A 15,159-nucleotide genomic window follows, 5' to 3' on the forward strand; every position below is an offset into this window, starting at 1 on the left:
GTAACCCCCATATTCCTCCATGTCACACCTGGGGACCCTGATGTCCCTCTATGTCACACCCAGGGACCCTGATGTTTTTCCATGTCACATTCTGGAACCCCAATATTCCTCCATGTCTTGCTGTCATACCCACTGACTCCGATGTTCCTCCATGTGGCACCCAGGGACCCCCGTGTTCCTCCATGTCATTTTGTCATACCCAGTGACCCCAATGTTCCTATATGTCATACCTGGGGACCCTGTTGTTCCTCCATGTCACACTTGGGGACCTCAATCCCCCATGGCACACCCAGGAACCCCAATTCCTCATGGCACACCTGGTGACCCCGAACCCCTGTTACACCCGGTGACCCCTATCCCCCATGTCACACCTGGGGACTCTGATTCCCCATGGCACACCTGGTGACCCCAATTCCCTTTCACACCAGGGATCCTCCATGTCACACCCAGGGACACGGATCCCCTGTTCTGGGGACACTCACTGGGCAAAATGAAGAGAGTGGCCTGCACTCTCCCCTTCTTCACTGTGATTCCTTTTCCCAGGACACTCCTCTTCTGGACCACAGTGCTCACCACAGCTCCAACCGGCTCCTGGTGGAGGAAGAAGCAGCAGTCAGAGAGCCCGGCACATCCTTCATCACCAACCTCCTCAGACCATTCCGGTGCCTCGTCGGCCGTCGCTTCTGCTCCAGTAAAGGTGTCGCCCTCCAGTGCCGAGCTCCGGCTCAGGTTCAGCTCTCCTCAGCTCCCTGCTTAATACCGGCCCAGGGAAATGATGACTGCCCACAAGCTCAGTGCAGAGAATCACTTCCTGCCTGGGGTTTAGGCCGCTCAGCTCCAGCCAAAGAGGATCATCATGCAGGCAGCACTCTGGTGGGCTCCCTTCCTGCCTTCTGGGGCCCCCACAATGCCAAGGCTTGGTAGTTCCGCCACTGCCCCAGACACCTGGCATCTTCCTCTGTCCCTTCTTCCTCCCCCACTGTCGCCCCTCCCCTCAGCTCACAAGGATTATTAATAAAGGAGAGAGAGTGCGACTCCTAGCTGTGCCCCTAGGTGGCAATGCGCCCTAGGCGGCTGCCTAGTTTGCCTAGTGAAAGCACCGGCCCTGATGGCTATAGCAGTAAATGTACAATGTGCGGTCGGCAGGTGGTTAATGTCTGACAGAGTTAAGAAGGATCAGTGTCCTACTGGGGAGATTTCCCTTCACTTCCTGTCCTATAGCAAGAACATGAAAAGTGAAAAGAAATCCCTCTGACTTCAGAACTAGTGTCCCCATTGGAAGATTCCTCCTCTATTTCTGTTCTGGTGACAACCCATAATCTGGAATTTTCTTTCCCTTTTGGTGATAATAATAAACGAGAGAAGTCATGTAGAATGGATCTTCCTAACAAGGGATCAGACTGCAATAAAAACCTCACAGGGATTCTAATCCCTCTCCAAAACTAAAGATATAAAGCTTTGCTTTTTGTCATACTTCAGCCTGTGAGGAAAGGAAAGGAAATATTGGGAATACTTCATCTTTTATGCTTTTACTGTAAACATCGAAGTTTGGTGACAGGCTCTCTTTAACCCTTGTTACACCAGGGCTGTAAGGCTCACACAGGGACACTCCATATATAATACACATCTGTCTATGATCAGGAGGAGGTTTGACCCAGTGCGGCTCCTGTAGGCGGAGTCAGCGGCGTCCGTGGTTGCCTGGATACAGTGTTGTGTACACGCCGTGCGGCTGCTGGATGGAGGTGAGAAGGTTGTGTGTACCGGAGATCGGGGGATGGGTGCTGTCACGTGCCCCTCCTGGACCCGAGGAACTGAAAGTCCCAGCGTGCCTGACAGTTAGAGAACGAGGGAGCATGCTGGGACTTGTAGTTCCCGGAGAGAGCTCAGTGATAGATAGCAGAGGGGGCTGAGATCACACTGTACTGCTAGGGAGCAGATCAGCGTTGCATATTGAAGTCATTTCTATGATTTCTTTGTGTTTATCTTATTCATATGTATATTATAATTTCTCTATAGGGTCATGTATGTTATGATGACAGTGATCAGAGCTGTATGGAGGAGGAATAATGTGTTAGTCCACCTTTCATATTACAGACATATTTTTGGCTCATTTAAGCTCGCAGCTGTGTTCACCGCCTGCAGTGGATCACTTTTCAGAGGCGAGGTGACTTGGAGGGGATCTGGGCCTCTTTTAACCCTTAAATAGCCAGAGCACCGCACTGCCACCACATACATTATATCCGGTTGCAGGGTGGGTGCGGTGAGCCCGCACTTGTTTTATTAGGTTGCATTTGGCGGTAGCACTGCCTACTCAACGCAACTTTTACTCTGTGTGCAGAGACAGAGCTGTCAGATCCCCGCTGTCCTCTATGAGGGATTCGTATGAGAACGGACCGCCTATCCGTTCTCATCCGATCCACCAGACGGATGGAAAATAAGGTTTCCATCCGTCCGGATTTGACGGATTGGATCGGATGTCAGCAGACATGTCTACGCTGACATCCGATGCCCCATAGGGATGCATGGGGCGTCCATTTAGATCTGCCTTAAAAACTGACAGGGGGATCTGAACAGAAAGCGGCCTGAAGGTGAAACTTTAGGTCCTTTTCACACATAGCTGTCCGTTTGTCCGTTTTTCATCCATCCGTTGACACGTGAAAAACGAACATCAGTGTATTCCTATGGAAAAACGGATGTGAATGGATGATCATTCATTTTACATCTGTTTTCATCCGCTTCTGTCAACATCTGTTTTTTTTTTTGAACAGATGAAAGCCCTATTTTTCATCCATTTAAAAAAATTGATCAGATGAAAAACGGATGACAATGGATTAAAAACAGATGTGAAACTGATGTTGAAAAAAACTGATGACAAAAAAAAACGTGCCTGAACTGATGAAATGAACGGTCTGTATGTGTGAAAGGGGCCTAAATCAGAAAATTAAAGTGATTGTAAAGGTAATAAAAAAAATAACAAACATGTCTATACTTACCTGCACTGTGCAATGGAATTGCACAGAGTGGCCGCTAACCTCCTCTTTTTTAGGTTCCCCGCCCCTCCCCTCTGTCCAGTGCCGCTATGGGAAGCCACTTCCCATGGGGGCACTCGTGCTTGTTCGCTCCCGAGCCCCGCTGTCTGTGCTGTCCGCCCCCAAATCCCTCATCACTGGTCCACATCAGTGGTATTGCAATTACGCTACTTCCGGGTTCCCGTGGAACGCAATTGGCACGCGGAAGTGGCGTTACGTACCAGGCGAACCGCGGTGATTGTTACTTGCTTTTTACAAGCTGTTCGAATGTAAGTGCGATGTGGATTATCTAATAAACACCAATGTGATTTACTGCACCATGAGAGCTCTCTTTTGTCTCCCCATTGATCCCCGTTAACCCACTGGAGTGGGAGTGGATTGTTTTGGGTGGAGAAGGTATAAGGAGAACGGTGCCTGCATATTGGAGGACACACATTCCTGTGGCTTGATTACTTCCAGTCTGCTATCTGAGCGATTCAAAGCTGTTACCGACCCCCTGTAATTAAGGAGTCTGGTACATCTGGTAAGAAGTGTTTGCACACTGGGTGGTCATTGCATGGTGGAGGAGTAAGGATATCCCTAAATCAAGTCTATTCGTGGATTTAAGAGGCTGATTTTCACCCTGCTTTGTCCAATCAACTCTTGCAAAAAATTATTTTTGAATGGACTTTATTTATTCACCTAATATAATTGACTTTATTTATTGATTAATATACATATATTATATTTTGTTTGAGCGTGGTATTATATATCACTATACAAGGTTATCATTAAATCAATGGGTTTAGTTCCGCTTTATGAATTACTGCTGTTCAGGGGCTCTGGGCTTCAGCAAAATGGCTGCCTCCAGCAGGAAGAAACAAGAGCAATGCTGCGGTCAATTAAGAGCACGCACTGATTTTGGTAGCATAATAACGAATGTGGAATGTATGTTTCTTGAAAAAGAACATTATATTTTCCCAGGTTGTTAAAGGTAAAGTTCCACTTTAACCACTTTATCACTGGCCACTGTGCTGATACTGCGGCACAGTGGCTCGTTATCGTCCAGCGACGTAGACCTATGTCGCTAGACTCCTCCCCCTGTAGGCGGCGCTCGCGCACCGCCGGAGGCACGCTCCCGCTGTTTTCATTCACAGCGGGAGTCGGGCCAGGGGAGGAGCGGCGGCGATCGCTGCTGCTCTTCCCCGATTGTCGGGGAATCCAGTCACCCTAAGTGACAGGGAGTGACAGATCGGAGTGTTCAGCATAGCTGAACATCCGATCTGTCCCTGGCTCACTCAGTCACCTCCCCCCCCCACACGTTAGTAAGCACCAGGCATACATTAACCCCTCCCTCTCCAATAAAATTAACCCCTTCCCTGCCAGTGTCATTTTTACAGTAACAGTGCATATTTATAGCACTGATTACTGCAGTAATGTCACTGGTACCCCCAAAAGTGTTAAAAATGTCAGTCAAGGGTCCGATCTGTCCGCCGCAATGTCGCAGTCCCGCAAAAAAAATCGCAGATCGCCGCCATTACTCGTTAAAAAAAAACTTACCAAAAATGACAGAAATCTTTCCCTTAGTTAGTAAACGCAATAACTTTTGCGCAAACCAATCAAAATACGCTTATTGCGATTTTTTTTTACCAAACATGGGTAGCAGAAAACAAATTGGCCAAAAATTTCAAAAAAAATTGGTTTTTACATCTTTTTTGGGGGGAATTTCATATAAAAAATGTTAAAAATATTGTTATTTTTTTCAAAATAAATGCTCTTTTTTTGTTTATAGCGCAAAAAGTAAAAATCGCACAGGTGATCAAACACCACCAAAAGAAAGCTCTGTTTGTGGGAAAAAAAGGACGTAAATTTCGTTTGGGTACGGCGTCGCATGACCGTGCAATTGTCAGTTAAATTCACACAGCGCCGAATCACAAAAAGTGGCCCAGACGTAAGACAGCAAAATGCTCTAGTGGTAAAGTGGTTAACCAATTCCCGCGAATCGACGTACCGATTTTCAATTTGCGTGTAGAAGGCTTTAGGGTTTAACATGGTAACCAGTGATGAGTTCGGACTGGGAACTGAACCCAGAAAACTGTCTCCTGTACAGGACGGAGCATTCCCCACCTCACAGCTACACATATACTGTATGTGCTCCTTGATGATTGGCCCACACTGGTGACCGCTTCCTGGTGGGCTTCCATGTGAGTTTGGATCCTAGTCCAAACACACTCAAATCCATCAAATACTAACACCCCCCCCCCCATTTACCTAAATAGTGGGGTTCTTCTACCCACACAAATCTGTTTATTTGTGAATTTGGTGCAGATGTGCGTGGCTCCGCCCACACAGCCACATCTCCCAATAACAAGAATCTATAAATGGAGAGACCATGGCATGACCACTGATCTTTCTCCAGCTTCATAACTAAAGGTGACCTGGGGCTGGAGGAATAGTCTGCAGGGGCCTTTGCATTGCACCCGCCATCCACTGATCAAGATTACTCTGCAGGCTCCAAAGCCAAAAACAAATAAATACACATTTTTTTCTTTTTTCAGTCCATGTATTATATAGCTTTTTGAAAAAGTAGAATATGCCTTTGGGGCTCAAGTTCACTAGCAGTCATCATAACCACCCTCTGTAATGTGATCTGTAGTGGATTGCTTTTCAGAGGCATTTGACAGGGGACTCGGAAAAGACATGTTGCCTTATCGACATCTGTGTTAACCATTGAAAGCCCGCCATGCTTCACTGCAACTACGCATATTAAACATGCTCGTGGCACAGCCCCATTTACTTGACTGGGTCGCATTTGATGGTGGTACTGCCTGTCTAATGGGACCTGTAGTATAAACTTTGTTGCACTGTGACTGACCGAGGTAATGTGTGATAACGTGCCTGCTGGCCATGTTAACTTGTACCTTAGTGGTTGGTGAAACCTTAGCTCAACAGCCCACCTTTGCCTGTGGTGTTAACAAGGCCATAAGTGGGGTACACACTGTCTGAAAATCAGCGGGTTCAGGAACCAGCCAACTTTCGGTTAGTCTGCACAGCAGTCTGTCCAGCTTTTGTAGAAGGGATATGCTGGAAAACCAGCATCTGATCAGAGCTTGCAGCCAATGTTTGCGAGCACTGATCTGTGTATTCTAGCGGGTGGGGGAGTGGGTGGATTCTCCCTGTCAGAATACAATATCTTGGGGTTGGGCAGGAGATTACACCACCAACATAGCTTGTGTTAGTACAGTGATTTTTCTGTTTTTTTTCATTCAAATCGCTGGGTTTGAACAAAAAAAATAAATCTTGCACAGTGTACAGGGCTTAAAGTGGTTGTAAAGGCCTCAATGTTTTTACCTTAATGCATTCTATGCATGCAGTTAAAAAACTTTTTGTGTGCATCAGCCCCCCAAGCCCCCTATAATAATTACCTTGAGCCCCATCGCAATCCAGCGATGTGCACAAGAGCCTCAGCTCTCCGGAGACTCTCTCTCTCCTCATTGGCTGAGACAGCAGCAGGAACCATTGCCATCAATTACAGCCAGTGAGACAAGGAGGAGAAAAAGGGGGCAGGACACACAGAGCAGTGGGTCGGGAGAAAGCCTGCTTGGGTGCCCTCATAGCAAACTTGCTATAGGGGCACTCGGCAGGAGGGAGGGGCCAGAAGCGCCGGCTGGGGACCAGGGAAGAGAAGGATTGTGGCTGCTCTGTGCAAAACCACTGCACAGAGCAAGGAAATATAACATGTTTGTTTTTTTTTTTATTTTAAACTTTGCCTTTAATATCACTTTAAAAGTGGATGTGAATTCAAGAAATATAGATTTGCTTATATAAGGAACATCTAGAAATGTTAAGGTATCTCTGACCAAAACTTTTTTTTTTTCTAATTTTGGATGTCAAGGAGAAGGGTTAGAACTACTGCCGTTTTTTTTTATTTGCTGTCTGTGTACCAGTTGGAAAACTTCCTTTACTTCCTGTCCCAGAGACACAGCAGGAAGTTGGAGAAAATCCATAAAATAAATTAGCCGACAACCCGGTGCGTTCCAAATTCTTTATTAGGCTACAATAAAAGCAGCACAATATCGCTAACCTGTTTCGGCTAGAGGTGCACCGAATGGAAATTTTGGTGCCGAAGCCGAAAATGACAGTTTTTAATTATTATATTTTTATAAGTAATTGTGGAATATTCAACTTTTTAATTAATATCATGAATTTAAATGAAAATTAATTTATTGTCAGCCATTTATGGCACATGACCTATGAAAAACAAACCGTAAGCACAGTAAAATCGCGGCAAAAGCCCATGCGTTTTCAGTGCCATTATCGGCACAGTATCGGCGGACGAAATTTCGGTGTGTCTCTAGTTTTGACCATGGTGGCCTTCTAAGCAGAATGCTTTGATGCTTCAGATGCTTCGAAGAACGCCGCCATGGTGGAAACATGTTGGCTATATTGTACTGCTTTGATGGTTGGCTAATAAAGAATTTGGAACCTGGAATGCATCGGGTTGCCAGCTTATTTCTTTTATGGATTGATGCCTTGAGAGAACACAGTCCAGCCATTAGCACCGGCCCTCAGAAAAATCCCCCTTAGATATTTGTCCCCAGAAAAGGTGACCCCATTAGAAAATTCCCCCTTCCCATCAGATAGATAAGGTTGATTTTACATAATAGGGTCTCGGACAGCAATAAAAACCTTACAAGGGGTCTAACCCCCCTCCCCCCTCCCCCACAGAGAGGTATGATGGCCTTTGTTTTATTGTTTGAAGTGTTTATCCCCAAATGACAAATGTCATCATAAATCTTAACACCTCAAAACAGTTTTCCAACTTTGGCATGTGTTCATAAAACTGTAACTAGCATTGCATTGACTTGGTGTACCCAAGTGAATTATACCTTGTTTTCTAATAGACAAATTGGCCTTTTATTTGGTGGTAAAAATTACCAGATGTCTCCTTTTTTTATTTTATTTTATTATTATCAAAAGGAAACTTGCCCAAAATAGTAAAAAGAACAATGTCTTTTTCAAATTTCGCAGTATATTTCTGGCATTTCCATGACCCATTACCAAAGAACAACCTGAAATAAGTTCTCTTGCTCCTGGTAAATACATCAATACAGTGGTGATCGAAAGTTTTGCACCCCAGGTAAAAATTTGTATTAATGTGCATAAAGAAGCCAAGGAAAGATGGAAAAATCTCCAAAAGGCATCAAATTACAGATTAGACATTCTTATTTCCATCATTGACACTTTCAAAATTACAGAAAACAAAAAATTGGCGTCTGCAAAAGTTTGGGCACCCTGCAGAATTTATAGCATGCACTGCCCCCTTTGCAAGGCTGAGACCTGCCAGTGTCATGGATTGTTCTCAATCATCATCTGGGAAGACCAGGTGATGTCAATCTCAAAGGTTTTAAATGCCCAGACTCATCTGACCTTGCCCCAACAATCAGCACCATGGGATCTTCTAAGCAGTTGTCTAGAAAACTGAAAATGAAAATAGTTGACGCTCACAAAGTGTCAATGATGGAAATAAAATCTAAGTTTTGTTGGCATATTATAAGAATGTCTAATCTGTAATTTGATGCCTTTTGGAGATTTTTCCATCTTTCCTTGGCTTCTTTATGCACAGTAATACAAATTTTTACCTGGGGTGCCCAAACTTTTGATCCCCACTGTAGTTACTGATCACTGTGATTGCCTATCACAGCAATCATGGGATCAAGAGCTGGTCATCTTGACCCCTGTAGGTTAGCACGCGACCACAGAAGGTGACCCACCTATGTGAGGCCACATATGTGCGTATGCTTATAGTGAACAGAGGTAAAGAGCAGAGAGATTTTCAACACTGCGGAAACAAAAATGGAAGGAAGTGTGTGACACCCTCTATGCAATCTACACTGCTCAAAAAAACTAAAGGGACACTTTAAAAACACATCAGATCTCAATGGTGAAAAATATCATTCTAGATATCTATACTGATATGGACTGGGTAATGTGTTAGGAATGAAAAAATGCCACATCGTTTGATGGAAATCAAAATTATTAACCTACAGAGGGCTGACCTCAAAGACACCCTGAAAATCAAATTGAAAAAATGATGCCGCAGGCTAGTCCGATTTGCTGAAATTTCATTGCAGCAACTCAAAATGGTACTCTGTAGTTTGTATGGCCCCCACATGCTTGTATACATGCCTGACTACGTCGGGACATGCTCCTAATGAGATGACTGATGATGTCCTGGGGTACACCATCAGTGTATACAAGCTGTACACTCACTACTTTACATTGTAACAAAGTGTCATTTCTTCAGTGTTGTCACATGAAAAGATATAATAAAATATTTACAAAAATGTGAGAGGGGTGTACCCCCTTCTGTGAGATACTGTATATATGTATGTATGTGTATATATATATATATATATATATATATATATATATATATATATATATATATAACATTTTTTTTCAAGTTTTTTTATATCCAGCTTTAGGTGTTTAATTCCTGGACTAGCAAGGGAGAACAATTCTACAGGAGCAGAGGAGTTTTTCAGGTGTAAATAACGTACACAAACCTGCATGTCAAGAATTTACTGATGCATCCATTGGAGTGTGTGGGGGCAAAAATGCCTGAATATGCTATAAAAAAAATCTCATGTACCTTTTTGAGCGTAGGGCATACAAGTGTGAACAGGGACAAATAGAAATAATGAGATTCTGCATGTTGAGCATAGTCAGGCCCCAGTATGTATGAGCCCTCATACATCCTTATAACCCCATGTGCTGATAGTATTGTGTGTGGTATATGACACAACCATAGTCAGTCTTGTTTTATTGCTCTAACCTTGTCATTTTCAGTAAGGCCTCAGTAAGAGAACCTGTTAGTACATAAATATGGGAGCAGCCATTGCTGACTTGCTTTTGAGGGTCCTGATCATGAGGCTGTCATCTTTACTTCTCAGGAACTTTCTGACCCAACATGGAAATGCAATTATTTTAGTAAATATAAACTGCTAAATACCTTTTTTCATCAGCAGTATGTATCAGTCTTGTGACTTTTATCAGTGCCTGAGTAAAGCTTGTAGGAGGAGTTTTGATACTGCACTGACTGTCCAATCAGGATGCAGAACCCCTATACTCTGTCTGGACAGTGCTGTTTGGCCCTGTGCTGATCACATGTACTCTCCCAAGAAAAAACAAAAACTCTCTAGCAATACACACCAAACTGAGCATGTGCAGCCTGATTCCAGTAACTGTCTTATCCAGACCTGTTATGTGGACAATGCAAGAAGAGGAGGATCTGTGCACCCAGGATCAAACAGTCTTTTTTTCCACAATGCAGAGGATTAACCCCTTATGTTCCGCTCTGAGTATAACAAGCACGCTTTACTGCACATACAGATTGATTTTACTCTTTTAAGTTTATTAACACTTTAAAAGCTCTGACACCTGATATGAATATGTTTGCTGTAGGGGAGTGATTTGCCATGAAATAAAGTTTATATAAAGATGACCGCACTAGAGCTTCCACCTTCAAAAACGATTTACCAACTGCCGTTCTGGTATATTTTTTGCAACAATTCCCTTTAATCTGCTGGACTCAAATGTGAAATAATGTCTGCAACATGTAAACATATTATTTTTTGTTCTTACAGCTTATTACGTTTTGAAATACAAAAGCTCAATGGATCTAATTATAAGACAACACCTCTCTGTTGCTGAAAATCAGCAAGGTAAGTCTAAGCTCCTGTGATCTTCTCCAACCTATACCTTAGATTGTAAGCTCCATGATGGTAGGGACTGATGTGAATGTACAATGTATATGTAAAGCGCTGCGTAAATTGACAGCGCTATATAAGTACCTGAAATAATAATATACGATAAAGTAGTACAAGGAGCAGAGTGCTCTATGTGGTCAGATGTATGTGGACATCCCTCCACATAACGGAGTTGAGTTGTTTCCTGTGATAGGTGCTGTTAAGCTGGCCATACACTGCTAGAATTTCAAGCTGTGGTTGGCCCTTTGGGCATCACCCAACTCCACAAAATTCAATTAAAAGATCAATAGAGCCAAGTGGAAAATTAGATGCAGTCACTGTTTGGGTATTCAGATAGCCAAGGGTGCTGCAAATGTCTGAATACAATAGCCAGTAGGGGGAGAGTCCTCCTTCCACACTGTTTAGTGTGGATGGGAAAATCAAGTGATCTTTGCCATTTAGCCCTTGTGTTTGGATAACCTAAATGCTGCAGGATACAAAGACATTTTGCACTTGCAACCACGTGGCAACAATTTGGCAAAGGTTCCCTTTTGTTTCCCTGTATATGAATTAATGTCCATAAAAACATAGGTTGACAGGGATAGCAAGGAGGAGCTTGAATGGCCTGCATAAATACCTGACCCTAACCTTATTGACTAACTATGAGATAAAATGGAATGTCAAACCAGGTCTTCTCATCCAACATCAATATCTGCCCTCACAACTGCTCTTCTTGCCTAATGCTCACAGATACCCATGACCTACATCAAAGCCCCTGCATAGGCTGTTATACCTACAAAGGGAGAATGGGTGGTGGTGATTCATATTAGTACTCATCAATATGGTAAGGTATCAGCAAATTTAAATGTAAAATGCAATAACAGCAACCAACCAGAACCTGTCATCGGCCCCATGCACACTAGCTCTGCTGCACGTGACTTCAATATTTAGGTGTGGGTGGAAGATACAGGCTCACCATCAAACCCAGCTGCCGGCATTCTAGAAAAGTCTATGAGAGGCTGACAGCTGCTGCAGATGGACTGTGCACAGAGCGGTACTAAAAATTTTGGGAAATATGCTCCCAAGGATAGATGCCCAGATCTAATGCAGTCTGCATTCTGGGCATTCCTCCCTGAGCGTATACTGCCCCAAATGTTAGTATTGCTCAGAGCACTGTACAGCCCCATCTAGCAGCAGCAAGAAAGACTACAGTAATCAAAGCATGGCATCAAGTCAGTTAAACTCCTGGGATATTGATCTGGTCAGTTCAGTAGCAGAGGGGGTCGTTAAACAGTTTCAGCTGCTTTTAACAGGTGCACTAGATGAGCAACAATGAGACAACCCCCAAAACAACCCCAAAAACAGGAATGGTGTTTCAGGTGGAGGCCACTGAAATTTTTTTTCCCCCTACTCATTTTTTCTGACTGTTTTGCAGTTAGCTAGGCTCAGTGTCACTACTGGTAGTATGAAGCAATACCTGGACCCTATAGCGGTTGCACAGGCAGTCCAACTCCTCCAGGATGGCACCTCAATACATGCCATTGCCAGAAGGTTTGCTGTGTCTCCCAGCACAGTCTCAAGAGCATGAAGGAGATTTCAGAAGACAGGCAGTTACTCTAGGAGAGCTGGACAGGGCTGTAGAAGGTCCTTAGCCCATTAGCTGGACCGGTATCTGCTCCTTTGTGCTAGAAACAGGATGAGCACTGCCAGAGCCCTACAAAAGCAGCAGGCCACTGGTGTAAATGTCTCTGACCAAAAAATCAGAAACAGACTTCATGAGGGTGGCCTGAGGGCCCGACATCCTCTAATGGGCCTTGTGCTCACTGCCTGGCACCGTGAAGCTCGATTGGCATTTGCCATTGAACACCAGAATTGGCAGTTCTGTCACTGGCACCCTGTGCTTTTCACAGATGAGAGCGGGTTCTTTTTGAGTACATGTGACCGATGTGAAAGGGTCTAGAGAACATTATGCTGCCTGTAACATCGTTCAGAATGACTGGTTTGGTGGCTGGTCAGTGATGGTCTGGGGAGGCATATCTATGGAGGGATGCACAGACCTCTACAGGCTAGGCAATGGCACCCTGACTACCATTAATCATAACAGGACCCAACCATTTCCTACTCTGTTAAAACCTAACCATACAATTAAAAGCCAAAAGTTTTTGTGAGATGATATGGTTTTGTAACGCTCTGGCGTTTGTTTTAGTGAACTGGATTTGCAGCTGCAGAATTTCCACTCAGTAGTCCTGTAGAGATGTGTTGAATCACCATATCCAACTCTCCAGACTCATCATTGTGGCCCAGCCTGCTTCAGCATGCACATATACAGACACTCAGATAAGATGTTCCTGGAGTGATAGGTTGTATACGATAGTATAGAGGTGATGTGCTGAAAGGACAGGCGTGAGTAGTGATAGCAATGATAGGCACTCAAGTAGTAATGTTCAGGAGTGTTAGCAGATGGTGATAGATAGTATGCAGGTAGGTTAGCAATCATGTATAAGTAACAGGTGGTAGGGGACAGCAGATGAATGTACAGGAGATGCTAACTTAGTGTAAGGGTATAGATGGTAGTAGACTCAAGAGCTAGCAATCTATGTAACAGTGCAGATGATAGAAATAGTAATGCATAGATAGCAACAGTCTTTAGTATGCAAGAGTAGATAGTGTAAGTTGATAGGAAGGAATCCCCTGCGGGGTACTTATCACTAGTTGGTTTAGAGAGGTGAGGGGTCCAGTAATGAGATAAGGATCCGGTAGCGAGATACAGGATCAGTAGCGAGATATAGGATCAAGTAGCGAGATACAGGATCAGTAGCGAGATACAGGATCAAGTAGCGAGATACGGGATCAAGTAGCGAGACTAGGATATAGTTGGTAGTAGACTCAAGAGCTAGCAATCTATGTAACAGTGCAGATGATAGAAATAGTAATGCATAGATAGCAACAGTCTTTAGTATGCAAGATAGTGTAAGTTGATAGGAAGGAATCCCCTGCGGGGTACTTATCACTAGTTGGTTTAGAGAGGTGAGGGGTCCGGTAGTGAGCCAAGGTGAGCCAAGTTGGTTTAGTGAGCCAAGTGAGCCAAGGATCAGGTAGCGAGATACAGGATCAGTAGCGAGATACAGGATCAAGTAGCGAGATACAGGATCAAGTAGCGAGACTCCGGTCTATCCAGATATTGGGGAAATAGCTGGAGGCTTCGGCAGCGTCAGACAAGGCTGTATAACAGGCGGTTGCACGAACGCCTTGTGAGCGAAAGCCGGCGATTGAAATAGCCGCTCAGAGCCGTGCCTAGTGATGACGTCATGAGAGTTAAAGGGACAGGTAGCTATATGCGTTCCACCTACCTGAATGGTGGAACGCAATGCGGAAATAAGAGGCTGGAAGGGTACCGAAGGTACCAGGATCTTACAGGTTTCCAAAGTGAGAAAATCCCCTTTTTGATTGTTGTCATGGAAAGTTTCCTGTTTTGATGTAACTCAAAATTTTTGATTCACTCCTCACTTGCATTCCTGGTAATACTGGTGATCAGAACAATAGAGACAGGGAATCTCCTCAAAGTACACTTAAAAGTATCCTTATTCTGCAAAAATATTCCATACACATCCTGTTAGATGTGTTGGAGGGTGGCTATGTTGATTCTCCATGGTCCCTCTGTATGTAGGAACGTAGACACCCTTTCTTACTTGCTTCCAAGATAGGCTAGGGACTATGGGATGGCCCTGTAATCTGTTTTTCAATAAATCATTGTTGTGTTTTTCTTCCTCCTTGTAACTTTTTCCTCTGTAAGCTCCCAAACTTCTCCTTTGTTTGGAACAAGCAGTTTCAAGTTATTTGCTTCTGGACATCCCATAGTCCCATAGTTTTGGGAGTGAGCAAGAGAGGGTGTCTATGTTTCTACATACAGTGGGACCATGGAGAACCAGCAAAGCCACCCTCTAACAAGAAATCCGATCACCGCACCAATAAATAAATAAATAAAGAATTGGAGGAGACTCAGGGCAGTAGAAGGGACTTTTTTGTGCTAAGAATGCATACTTGAAAAAAGTGTTCTTTTTTTAAAACAGAGTTTAGTGTCATTTTAACCGCTTGCCGACTGCGCACAGTATACTTACTGCGGCAGTCAGCCCCGGCCAGGCAGATTGACGTAGATCTACGTCGCTAGCCTGTCACCGGGTTTTGAGCCAATAGCGGGCGGGCGCGCGCCTGCTGAGGCACGTGCCCGCCTCGGCTCGTTCGCAAAGGAGTCCGGGCGTGTGACCGGCGGACCTGATGTCCGCCGGTCACACTGCGATCGTCGGTACAGCGGGAGAAAGGCGGGCGGCTTATGTAAACAAGCCACCTGTCTTTCTCCCTTGTGTAAAAATGGAGATCAGACGGTTCTACTATGTAGAACC

The 15,159-nt window shown here is 44.3% G+C and overlaps 1 protein-coding gene across 1 annotated transcript in view; it reads left to right on the plus strand.

Annotated features, from left to right (window-relative positions):
- The first annotated feature begins 1,694 nt into the window (after positions 1-1,694).
- The window catches only part of CFAP46 (cilia and flagella associated protein 46), a 363,053-nt gene continuing 349,588 nt past the window's right edge, over positions 1,695-15,159 (plus strand). The window contains exons 1-2 of the mRNA XM_082268864.1: positions 1,695-1,742; positions 10,658-10,735. Coding sequence (XP_082124990.1) covers positions 10,687-10,735 — 49 coding nt within the window. The 5' untranslated portion in view covers positions 1,695-1,742; positions 10,658-10,686. The remainder of the gene's footprint in view (positions 1,743-10,657; positions 10,736-15,159) is intronic.

The sequence above is a fragment of the Pelophylax lessonae genome, assembly GCF_965119305.1.
Source record: "Pelophylax lessonae genome assembly, chromosome: 9".
NCBI lineage: Eukaryota > Metazoa > Chordata > Amphibia > Anura > Ranidae > Pelophylax > Pelophylax lessonae.